The sequence below is a fragment of the Musca autumnalis genome, unplaced genomic scaffold (assembly GCF_047663935.1).
Source record: "Musca autumnalis isolate F117 unplaced genomic scaffold, ASM4766393v1 scaffold_5, whole genome shotgun sequence".
NCBI classification, from domain to species: domain Eukaryota; kingdom Metazoa; phylum Arthropoda; class Insecta; order Diptera; family Muscidae; genus Musca; species Musca autumnalis.
Window position 1 is genome coordinate 122,630,833 of NW_027412088.1, and position 12,816 is coordinate 122,643,648.

At 33.4% G+C, this 12,816-nt stretch overlaps 1 protein-coding gene across 5 annotated transcripts in view; it reads right to left on the reverse strand.

Moving 5' to 3' along the window:
* sbb (scribbler) overlaps positions 1–12,816 on the reverse strand; it is a 704,451-nt gene that overhangs the window by 318,066 nt on the left and 373,569 nt on the right. For all 5 annotated transcript variants that reach the window (XM_073991708.1, XM_073991709.1, XM_073991706.1 and 2 more), the window contains one exon: positions 11,644–12,580. In XM_073991708.1, the coding sequence (XP_073847809.1) occupies positions 11,644–12,580 (937 nt within the window). The remainder of the gene's footprint in view (positions 1–11,643; positions 12,581–12,816) is intronic.

Genomic DNA, 12,816 nt, shown 5'->3' on the forward strand with positions numbered 1-12,816 from the left:
GCCCTTATCTCAGAAACGAATAGGAATTTGGCCTTGCTGCCTTTAGCAATATTGTAGCCCTAAACTAGTAAAACTTATCTTTTGAAACAACCACATAAGAAAAACTCCATCTAGGGCATCAAAATCTATAAAATATAGAAAATTTTACATAATTGCTGAAATTCTGGTCAGTATCGGCTAAACTATTGGGAGTTGAACCAAGTAACCTTTTGCAAAAATCTTCCAAATAAAGTTCTCAACTATTCCTTAGAACATTCTGAAACTCTAAAATGCTTACTTCATGTTGTTTCAGCGGTATTTTGCATCATATCTTTTACAACACGTATTTCAAACACAGTTCACACCAACAGTTTATTCTCGCATTTCGGATTTCACTACATTATTGACATTTTTATTAAATCGTCGTTGAGAAATGTACTGAAAACAACTGCATAGAGGCATTTTACAGCAATGACATGTTCTGAAGAGTTGTGTATTACATTCCAGGGAATATTTTTCCAAAAGAAAATATTCAGAAAAATTTAACGGTTTTGGAGATACGGTGCGAAATGTATAAAAATTGTGGAATTTTTGAATATATTGTGAAATTTGAGGCAATAAATTTAGTTTTTTGAGTTCATTATTTCCCCAAATATTTTATTCTTGTTCTTATCTACAAATTTGCTGCAGAGGTCAGAAGAAGATTCGCATTTGTTTCAGAGATATAGCCCCGAATTTCTTTAAAAACTCAATATTTAACCATGTTTAGATGGGGCCATAAAATCCGAGCTGGATCTGACACAACAAAACCAAACTAGGGTTTCTTGTCGTTCACACCAACAGTTTATTCTCGCATTTCGGATTTCACTACATTATTGACATTTTTATTAAATCGTCGTTAAGAAATGTACTGAAAACAACTGCATAGAGGCATTTTACAGCAATGACATGTTCTGAAGAGTTGTGTATTACATTCCAGGGAATATTTTTCCAAAAGAAAATATTCAGAAAAATTTAACGGTTTTGGAGATACGGTGCGAAATGTATAAAAATTGTGGAATTTTTGAATATATTGTGAAATTTGAGGCAATAAATGTAGTTTTTTGAGTTCATTATTTCCCCAAATATTTTATTCTTGTTCTTATCTACAAATTTGCTGCAGAGGTCAGAAGAAGATTCGCATTTGTTTCAGGGATATAGCCCCGAATTTCTTTAAAAACTCAATATTTAACCATGTTTAGATGGGGCCATAAAATCCGAGCTGGATCTGACACAACAAAACCAAACTAGGGTTTCTTGTCGTTTGGGTCTGTACTTTCAAAAAATCCTCATTTGGAATTGTTTGCACAAGATCACCTTAAAAATGTTGCACAGTGTTATGTACATTAATCACAAAAACATACATTGTATACAAGTAAATGACTAAAATCTGACTTTGCATATGAATGCTATAGCATTCACGTCATCCTACGTCACCATGAAAATGAATGCTATAACATTCACTCCCGCGAACGTGTTAATGTATTTCGACAATACCTTGACACTCCACTGCAAATGGATTTTCCAATAAAACACATTTCACCGAGGAAAATTACAGAAGAAATAGACTTAAAAACAAAAAATCGCCTGGTTGTGATAAAATCAGTGCAATCGTAGCCAAATCTTTACCAAGAAAAGCTGTTATTCTGCTATGTAAAAATTCCATTTTAAGAATTCAACACTTTCCAATTCAATGGAAATGAGCTGAAATTGTCATGTTGCCGAAACCCAACAAACCAACAGAATTAATTACATCTTTCCGGCCAATAAGTCTATTGCCAGTTTTCTCAAAAATTTTCGAAAAATTGCTGTTGCGGAGGTTATGGCTAATTTTACAACAGAGTCACATCATACCAGACTATCAATTCGGATTGACATCGTGTGGTTAATGTAATACGAGACGCCCTGGAAAGAAAGAAATATTGTAGCGGAATATTTTTGGATATAAAACAAGCATTTGATAGAGTTTGGCATAATGGTTTACTTTATAAACTGAAAAGGGAACTCCCTGCGCCATGGAAGGACAGTCTGACTTTCTATCTGTTGCTAAAATCCTATCTATCAGAATGATACTTTTACGTAAAAGTAAAATATGAACTAACAGTTGTACGAATTATTAAGGCTGGCGTCCCCCAGGGAAGTGTTCTAGCTCCCGTTCTTTATACAATATATAGAGAAGATATGCCTATACACGATGATGTAACTATAGCGACATACAGTTTGACAAGCAATTGTTTTCAAACTGAGAAAACGAACACTTTTCATGCATTAATTACTAAAAAATGACAATGATAGTTGTAATAAAAATGTCGGGTTTTTCGCAAAAATTAGTTGGTCGACTTATTTAAGACCAAAATGAATGGATAAATAAAAAATTAACCCGCTTAGTTTAACAATAATAACCAAAACAATAATTAACATGTAATTCAAGGTGCCAAGAAAATGTTTTCAAAATGTAATTGAGGTACCAAAATACCCCATGTTTTCGGTAAATACTTAAAAATCATGATATTTTATGAATTTTATTCTTAACAAGGATTAGTTGCTAACAAGTATCAACAATATTAGGCATGGAATATCCCCACTAAGAGGGTTACCATATGGACCAAGAGGGTACCAGATCGTATTACATGTAAACGATGTCCTATAGGTCTCAAACCGGAAATATCTGAAAACTAAGACATTTTATCAGTATTTTTAGTTCACCAGGATGGACTTCCATCAATTACAATAAATATTGCCTACAGAATAGCTCGATCCGGAGGGTTGCCAGATCGACTAAGAAAGTACCAGGTCTTATTAACAGTAAAAGGGACCAACTAGGCCTACAAGTGGTTCATTCAACTCAAAATTTATTAAGAGATAAGAATATTTCATGAAACAGTCGAAAATAGCACATTTGGAGACTAATATTCCTTAGAAATTTGTGGGGTACAGATTTCTACAATTTTCGCAAATGCTTACTATGACCTACTGGAGACATTTCGTGTACTGTGAAGTAATACCGTGACAAAAAATTCTAAGTGACGGGGAAATAATGCTACAGTGTTACCATGGTATACCATCAAAGCAAAAAAACTTACGAACTTACAAAAATACTCATAAAACGTCTTATTTTTTAGATATTCTCGGCTTGAGACCTATAGGACATTGTTTACATGCAATATGATCTGATGCACCCTTGGTCCATATGGTAACCCTCTTAGTGGGGATATCCCATGCCTAATATTTCTGATACTTTTAAGCAACTAATCCTTGTTAAGAATGAAATTCATAAAACGTCATGATTTTTAAGCATTTACCGAAAACATGGGGTATTTTGGAACCTCAATTACATTTTGAAAACATTTTCTTGGCACCTTGCATTACATGTTAATTATTCTTTTGGTTATTATTGTTGAACTAAGCGGGTTAATTTTTTATTTATCCATTCAATTTGGTCTTGAATAAGTCGACCAACTAATTTTTGTAAAAAAGCCGACATTTTTATCACAACTATTTGTAATTTTTTAGCAATTAATGCATGATAAGTGTTCGTTTTCTCAGTTTGAAAACAATTACTTGTCAAACTGTATGTAGATGACACTGCATTGTTGTCTACAAACGAGTGCCAAAAATTAACAGCAGACATCTTGCAAGAAGCAATTAACAGCATAGAAGCTTGGCTTATCAAATGGAACATACAAGTAAATCATGAACAATGTGTTAATGTTACTTTCACACTTAGAAAGTCAGACTGTCCTTCCATTCGAATGTATAACCGAGATATTCCTAAACAGGATTGTGTTAAATACCTGGGTATACATACACTGTGCAACATTTTTAAGGTGATCTTGTGCAAACAATTCGAACTGAGGGTTTTTTGAAAGTACAGACCCAAACGACAAGAAACCCTAGTTTGGTTTTGTTGTGTCAGATCCAGCTCGGATTTTATGGCCCCATCTAAACATGGTTAAATATTGAGCTTTTGAAGAAATTTGGGGCTATATCTCTGAAACCAATGCGAATCTTCTTCTGACCTCTGAAGCAAATTTGTAGATAAGGACAAGAATAAAATATTTGGAGAAATAATGAACTCGAAAAACTACATTTATTGCCTCAAATTTCAAAATATATGAAAAAATTACACAATTTTTATACATTTCGCACCGTATCTCCAAAACCGTTAATTTTTTCTGAATATTTTCTTATGGAAAAATATTCCCTGGGATGTAATACACAACTCTTCAGAACATGTCATTGTTGTAAAATGCCTCTATGCCGTTGTTTTCAGTACATATTTCAACGACGATTTAATAAAAATGTCAATAATGTAGTGAAATCCGAAATGCTAGAATAAACAGTTGGTGTGAACTGTGTTTGAAATATGCGTTGTAAAAGATAAGATGCAAAATACCGCTGAGTTTTAGAGTTTCAGAATGTTCTAAAGAATTGTTGAGAACTTTATTTGGACGATTTTTGCAGAAGGTTACTTGGTTCAACTTTCAATAGTTTAGCCGATACTGACCAGAATTTCAGCAATTATGTAAAATTTTCTATATTTTATAGATTTTGATGCCCTAGATGGAGTTTTCTTATGTGGTTTTTTCAAAAGATAAGTTCTACTAGTTTAGGGCTACAATATTGTTAAAGACAGCAAGGCAAAATTCCTATTCGTTTTTGAGATAAAGGCCTGATAAATGCAAAAAAGTGTAGATTTAGCCCGGTTTAGAAGAGGCCATAAAATCCGGACTAGATCTGACAGGGCAAAACCCTACTAGGGTTATTATAGTCTAAATATGTACTTTCAAAAAATGCATACTAGAAGGTGTTTGCATTTTCAGTGTTGCATAGTGATATTGACAAGCGGCTAACGTGGAATCCGCATATACAAGCAAAAGTAAAGCAATTAAAGCTTAAATCAAGAAAAATGTACTTCTCGGTCACAAATCCGAGCTAAGTCTAGATAATAAGATCCTGTTGTACAAAGCCAATTTGGACATATGCAGTTCAGTTGTGGGGCACAGCGAGCAATTCCAATTTAGAAATACTTCAACGGTTTCAATCGAAAATACTTCCAATGATAGCAAATGCCCCATGGTATATGACGAATAAAAACCTTCATCGAGATTTACAAATATCAACTATTAAAGAAGAAATAAACCAGCTATCAGCAAATTATTTACGAAGACTAAGTAACCATCTTAATACTCTTGCCATAGTCCTATTAGATGAATCAGAACAAGTATCCCGACTAAAAGATTTGATATTTTTGATCTTCCATATATACATATATATATATATATATATATATATATATATATATATATATATAAATTACACAATACATATAATATATTATCAATACCTCCAAAATTTGTTGAATTGTTAGAATTCATACTATGTAATTTATGTAAAAAGTTTTTATTTTATAAAATTTACTTATAGTTTACTTTTAAACTGATTGTAAATAATAGAACATGAAGAACAATTTTTTTCTTTATCGCGAAAAAGTTTCCGCACCAAATGCATTGAAGTTCAGTAATGTATTATCTAATTTTATTTGTTATAATGACATATACGCTTTTCGTAATAACTTATTAATAGTTTTAAACCAATTTAAAATCAATATCAAACCATTCTGGACCAATTTATTATCAAATCGCGATATTTCAGAGCATTTACTGCACTTTTGACAATATTGCAATCTTTGTTTTTCTTTATAAACTCGCAAATTTTGTGTTTGTATTTATTGTACCTATCGGACAAGAGAATATGTAGTCATTAGCAAAGAATTCGCGAAAGTTACAGACTGTTTTAAATGACATTGCCTGTGAGAATCGTATTTGTTTTCTATAAATATTTATTCAAACAAAGCAAATTTTAAATTTTAAATAGAAAAAATATCCAAGGGGCGGAAACTTTTTTCGAACTAACACACGCGTTTTCGTTATAAGGACAATATTCCGCACATGCTACTGGCGTGCTATTTTTGGTTATAGCCCTAGTAGTTATGATGTAATGTAAAGTTAAATTTCTAAGGCCTTAGTAAAAATTGTTATGGCATTTTTCATTAAGATCATTAATAATCATATACATACATATAATTATACATTAGAGTGGGGCGATTTGAACACCATCACGGGCGCCTGGAGTTTCTGATTCTTGGGATTGTACTAAACAAAAAAGTCAACTAGACTATATGTCTACGGTGAAAATCGAGCCCCCGGATTTTGACTTGAAGTTTTTTTTTTCAAGGATTTTTGGATATTTTGGCATATAACAGCCAAACCACTGAGATTTTCGATCCAACACAAAGAAAACAATTGTTGCAAAGACAATAATAAAGAACTCTCTAGTTCATCGCAAAAGCATTGGAACGCTCCTTCAGACAGTTATGGCCTCGAGAAGGTGCACATTTTTCGGAAAATATCGATAAATGGCCTCGAGAAGGTGCACATTTTTCGGAAAATATCGATAAATGACACTGTGCTACAAAATGGGACTCAAATTCAGTGGGTGGAAAATTTCTTTTGGAGATGAAAGCCCTTGGTAAGTGTACTAAAAACCCAAAAGGAAATTTTCACCATAGGTCAAGTTTCCGAGATATTGCGTGATTAATGGTTTAATTTTGGCCCCTTAATTTGTGAGAAAATAGCTTTATATCTCTCTAAAGCGTTATTTTAGCTTCATTTTGACATTACATGTCGTCAGTCAAATAGAATGGTGAATCTTTTTGTAGAATATTTCATCCCTCTAACTCAACTCCTTTCATGTCCTTTTCGTCCTTTATTTTTTGAACCGTAGTAAAAGTACCACAAGACGAGATTTTACAGCATCCAAATATTCTACAAAAACGTTGTTCAGAAGATTTTAGATACGGTTCTCATTGATGACCAATCGATATTTCCCCGTTTGCATGGCCCTTTTTGACATTTACCCGGTTTTTGTTCAGAAAACTATGTTTTGTTTTTATGTATATTCGTTATTGGTATGTTTTGCTTCTGAAATACTTACCATAAATAGCTCTTGTAATGACGAACACGTTAATAAAAAATTTTATTGAAGGATAGATCCGGTTATCTAAATTTTTGAACCGGATATTCTGATATCGACCGGTTTTAAGTAACCGATTAACCGTATATCTACATCCCCAGCAAACACAATGTCGGACGTCCGACGCGTCTGCTCAAAGTCGGAAGTTTTTTCCGACGCGTCTGACCGACTTCGGTCCGAACTCTGTCCGACTAGTCTGACGAACTTTTTCATGTCATCTCTCTCCCTCTCTGAACGGAATTTTTCTATTTTGTATTGTGCAAAATTAAGTGTAAATAAGCAGAGAGAAAAGAGTTGTACATGTTTCGCTCGCACATTGTAAATGTGTAATTGTTGATGTGCCGACGTTGATGCAGTACGAACGAAAAATTGAGTGCTCGGGTTTTAATTTCTGTGTCGGGGAACAAATTTGGTTTATTTTGGTTTTTGGTGTTGATGCATGATATTGTTTAAATGTTATTCATAGTGATCGGTTGCATATATATTTCTTTATTTTTATGAAGTTAATGAAAGTAAAGATTTTCTTCGTCAAACTTCAACACTATACTATTCCGTGAAAAGTCATATGTTTTATATTCGTATATGGCCAAAGTTAAGTTTCTTAACACTTTTAACAACATTTTTTGCATGTGAAGACATGTATTTTTCATATATTAATAAAAATTGTTTTACATATTTCACAGATCGTGTTGACGAATTTGTTGTTCTCCACAGTTTGTTTTTCCACCAAGTCGCGCATTTCACACAGCATAAGTTAATATTAAAGCTTTTAATATGTTTATAGTAGATAAACTTTTATAGGATTTGGATATATCATGAATTAATTGTGTATTTTCAACATCTTTCAATAATAAAAACAAATTCTGATCGAATGCTGGTAAATAAATCTGAAGTTCATACGATAGTTCATCTGACTTCGGACCAAATTCGGTGCGAAAGTCGGCAAACACTTTCGAATTTCATAAGATTTTACTTCCGAATTCGGATCGATATCTGTCCGAAAGTCGGTAAATAAATCAGAAATTTATACGATAGTTCATCAGAGTTCGGACCGAATTCGATTTTGGTTTGCTGGGTAATTAGAAAGCTAATAAAATGGTCAATCAAATGACAGCAAGTTGCTGATTACAATTTTGTTGGTTCCGAAGCTAGAACAAAAGTTGAACCACGTTTGAACCACGTTTACATCAAAATCGGTTTAAGAAAGCGGTTTTTTTGTTCTAGCTTCGGAACCAACAAAGTTGTAATCAGCTACTTGCTGTCATTTGATTGACCATTTTATTAGCTTTCTAATGATGTAGATATACGGTTAATCGGTTACTTAAAACCGGTTGATATCAGAATATCCGGTTCAAGAATTTAGATAACCGGATCTATCCTTCAATAAATTTTTTATTAACGTGTTCGTCATTACAAGAGCTATTTATGGTAAGTATTTCAGAAGCAAAACAGACCAATAACGAATATACATAAAAATAAAACATAGTTTTCTGAAAAAAACCGGGTAAATGTCAAAAAGGACCATGCAAACGGGGAAATAACGATTGGTCATCAATGAGAACCGTATCTAAAATCTTCTGAACAACATTTTTGTAGAATATTTGGATGCTGTAAAATCTCGTCTTGTGGTACTTTTACTACGGTTCAAAAGATAAAGACGAAAAGGACAGGAAAGGAGTTGAGTTAGAGGGATTAAATATTCTACAAAAAGATTCACCATTCTATTTGACTGACGACATGTAATGTCAAAATGAATCTAAAATAACGCTTTAGAGAGATATAAAGCTATTTTCTCACAAATTAAGGGGCCAAAATTAAACCATTAATCACGCAATATCTCGGAAGCTTGACGTATGGTGAAAATTTCCCTTTGGGTTTTTAGTACACTTACCAAGGGCTTTCATCTCCAAAAGGAATTTTCCACCCACTGAATTTGAGTCCCATTTTGTAGCACAGTGTCATTTATCTAAATTTTCCGAAAAATGTGCACCTTCTCGAGGCCATAACTGTCTAAAGGAGCGTTCCAATGCTTTTGCGATGTACTAAAGAGTTCTTTATTATTGTCTTGGCTACAATTGTTGGATTGTGTTGGATCGAAAATCTCAGTGGTTTGGCTGTTATATGCCAAAATATCCAAAAATCCTTGAAAAAAAACTTCAAGTCAAAATCCGGGGTCTCGATTTTCACCGTAAACATATGGTCTAGTTGACTTTTTTGCTCAGTACAATCCCAAGAATCAGAAACTCCAGGCGCCCGATAAGACTTTTTTCCTTCCATACAAATCGCCCCGGCCTATTATACATACATATTTTCCAGTGGGTATGATATAATTTTCTCAAGCATTTGTATGTGACAATCAAAAAATTCATCACGACGTAACTCAAAAACTTGATATATGGCGAAAATTTCTTTTTGGGTCCTTGTAGTTTTTCAAATGGACACGACACGTACCTTAATTTCTAACAATCCTTGCAAAGGCTGCAATTGAAAAAGCAACATGTCTTGATATGAAACTTCTACAGCGAAATTATATGTCCAATGCACAGAGGCAAATTTTCTAAAAAACCTGGCCAAAACTCCAAAAATGAATGGATTTAGACAAAACCTTAGGTTCTTACGTTTTTCAGGTCGCTGATTTCATTTTTCGTATTTTTTTAATTAGACGGTCACTAAAGGGGTATTTTTGAACCCTTCTCATATAAAATGAGATCGTATTAGATCAAAATATTCTACAAATTAGTTCGCCATCAATTTCAACTATAGGTCCTAGAATATACCAAAACTCCATTATCCATCCATCCATTTTGACAAAATAGCAAGAAACTAAAATAGTGTGGCAAGCTTCTACCATTTCTACAGTTTTGGAAATGTTTGAGTTAAGATTTCTTGGAATCCTTGCACTTTAGGTGTATAATGTCTTTGGAATGTCTAGAAATTTGTTCGCCATAAAATTTTAATATAGATCTTAGAATACATCAAAGCTCTAAATTATACCCAAACGCCAGAAAGGGACCCTATACTACATATATTCTGACATTCTGAATCATAGATAATCTATACATATCTACAAGACAAAATATCACATAAAAACGAAAAGTGCAAATATGTGCAGGATGTTTCGATGGAAATTGGTAAAAAAAACTCTTCCCTTTTTATGAAATGATAAGTTACACAGTGCCACTCGATCTTACTCATAACTATTTTCATCGCTTTTTGTGAAAATTCATCTTAAAAAAATCAATATTGAGAATTTTTTTTAAATAAGGTTACTTGGACCTGCTTTTATACCCACTTACTAAACAATAAACGTATATATTTTTGCACAACTACACGCAGTAGACTCCTATAAACAATATTTGACACTATTTAGTGTAAATTGGTACAACTGTTTTTTTTTTCGATTTTTGGTTCGGAAAATTGGCCTCTGTGCAATGGTACTATTCATAAAATGACAAACATTGAAATTTCTTGTTTTCCATGTCATGCATTCCATTAACTTACCAGATGTAATTGCCATCAACGTCTATTTGTAATTTATAAAGGCAAATGTTAAAATGGTGATCTTTTTTCATTGTCGCGGATTCTGAGCATTGTTTACAATAAATAAACAAAATGAAAAGGATAGCAAGGTGCGCCTTAACTAACTTTAAATGAAAAGTGCTTACACCTGGGAACTTTTGTGGATTCTGAAACTACAATGTTTATAGATGGATAGTTTTCGCCATGTATCCGTAAATTTGTTTAAGTCTCTTGCTTTTTTGTGTATTATAATCCCGGAAATATATGAAGATCGTATCATCCGTTTTCTAGCTACACTGGGCATCGCTTTCAAAAGCGCAATTTGGAGAAAAACATTTTTAGTTTCTCTTCTATATACAAAACCCAAAAAATGTTTCTCTTCCAACGCTCATATCTCAGCCAATTTTTGTCGGATCGCAACATATCCTATCCTACCTGTACGTTAGAATGAATAAAAACAAAAAAGAAATCGATGTTTAAAAATTGGCAAGTGGCTTTACCCCTTAACAGTGACAATATATCTGCTACATTTTCTTATACAATCAAAATTTTTAATATTTCAAACGCAGTTGTTTCTCGTTGTATACACAATCGTTTCCCTTTTTGTGATATGGTATGACTTCATAAATGCAGCATTGCGATACATTCTTACAATGTCCATAAACGCTTTAGATTTTTTGTTAGCAGCATCTGTGTTCATAATCGCATGACACTGCTTTCCCATGCGCAGTATTTACTACATATTTATTTAGTACTGAGTTTTTAACTGAACCATAATAGTCAATAAATTCTTTTGGAAATGTCGGATTAGTAGGGAGTGTTCATAATCATTAATTTTATTTTCAAAATTATTTTTGATTTATAAATTGAATTGTGAGCACTAAAATTACTTGACGTTTTTCGCAATGTATGTGGGGCTATACATGTTTTCTTTGCCTTGATATCGCTTTGTCTTGCATGATGGCAATACAGTGTTGCATTTATGAAGTCAGTCATGTTTTAAAATATGTATGTTGTATAAAAAGAATTAAACAAAAATATTTAATTATAACCAAAAACATTCGTACATACCAGAATGGTTTTGTTCTGAACGGAGTTCGGACGACTGCTCCATTTTCGAAACTGTGTTAACATCGATGTCGTTTTCATGTACTTCGGTTCGCTGGCCAAGTGTTAGTTCAGAATTATTATTAGTTGCATTAGCTATTTTTGAACAATTGGATTGGGTGGGAGTATTGTGTAAAATGTCGCCGCTTGTAGTAGATATTATTTCACTATCGTTTTCCGTAGCATTTGCCGTAAGCAGCGACGCTGAAGACTCCGCTTCTGGCTCCGGGAAGTTACTCTGTGATAATTTTGAGGGGTCTGATATCTTAAGTGTTGATGGTTGTGTGACGTTTAATGTCGATACAGTTTCTATGGCTTCAGATTCATTAGAAGTGGTTCCCAAACAAACCGGACTATGAATAGGAGTTATATTAGAGTCGTCAATATCTGCTATGGAATCGTCGTCGACCATGGAAACACTGCCATGAGCATGGGATTGATGGTAACGTAAACCATTAGCATGCTTGTACTTTTTACTACAATCTTGTTCGGGACATTCCAAAAGAATGGGGGATATAGCACATGGCGTTGTGTTTATTTTCTTCGTATTTATTTGAACATTAAGACCAGTCACTGGATTTATCAAACTTTGTGGTTGGTTTGTCAATCCTCCCCCACTTACAGAAATCGGAATACCACTAGCATTTACCAATGGAGAAACCAGTATCTCATTGTCTGTATTAAGTGGCGACGCAGGCTCATCTTTAGACTTTCGTTTCTCTGCACGAGGTGGTAAAAATGCTGTTGGTGACGTGCTTGGAGTGGAACCTCCATTGCCGGATGAAACAGATGAACCTCCTCCACTTTTTTCTGTGGAAGATGATGACCTCGAATTGCCACGGCCACCCTTTGTACTACCATTTCGTAATTTGGAATGCACGTGTGGATGTGAAAAATATATCTTTAAAAAAAGAGAAATTGGTTAAAAGCGAGTATATATAAACATAAACCAAAAAATCGTATAATTTAATACAAAAATATTTAAACTTAAAATTTTCCTTTTAGGGGTTGTATTTATCGAACTATGAATCTGTTTAAATTACATGAAAGGGAATTTTATGTTCAGAAGAGGATGATCTCATCTTTAAAAGAAAAAGTACAAAATACCAAACAATAACAAAATGCAATTTGTGATAA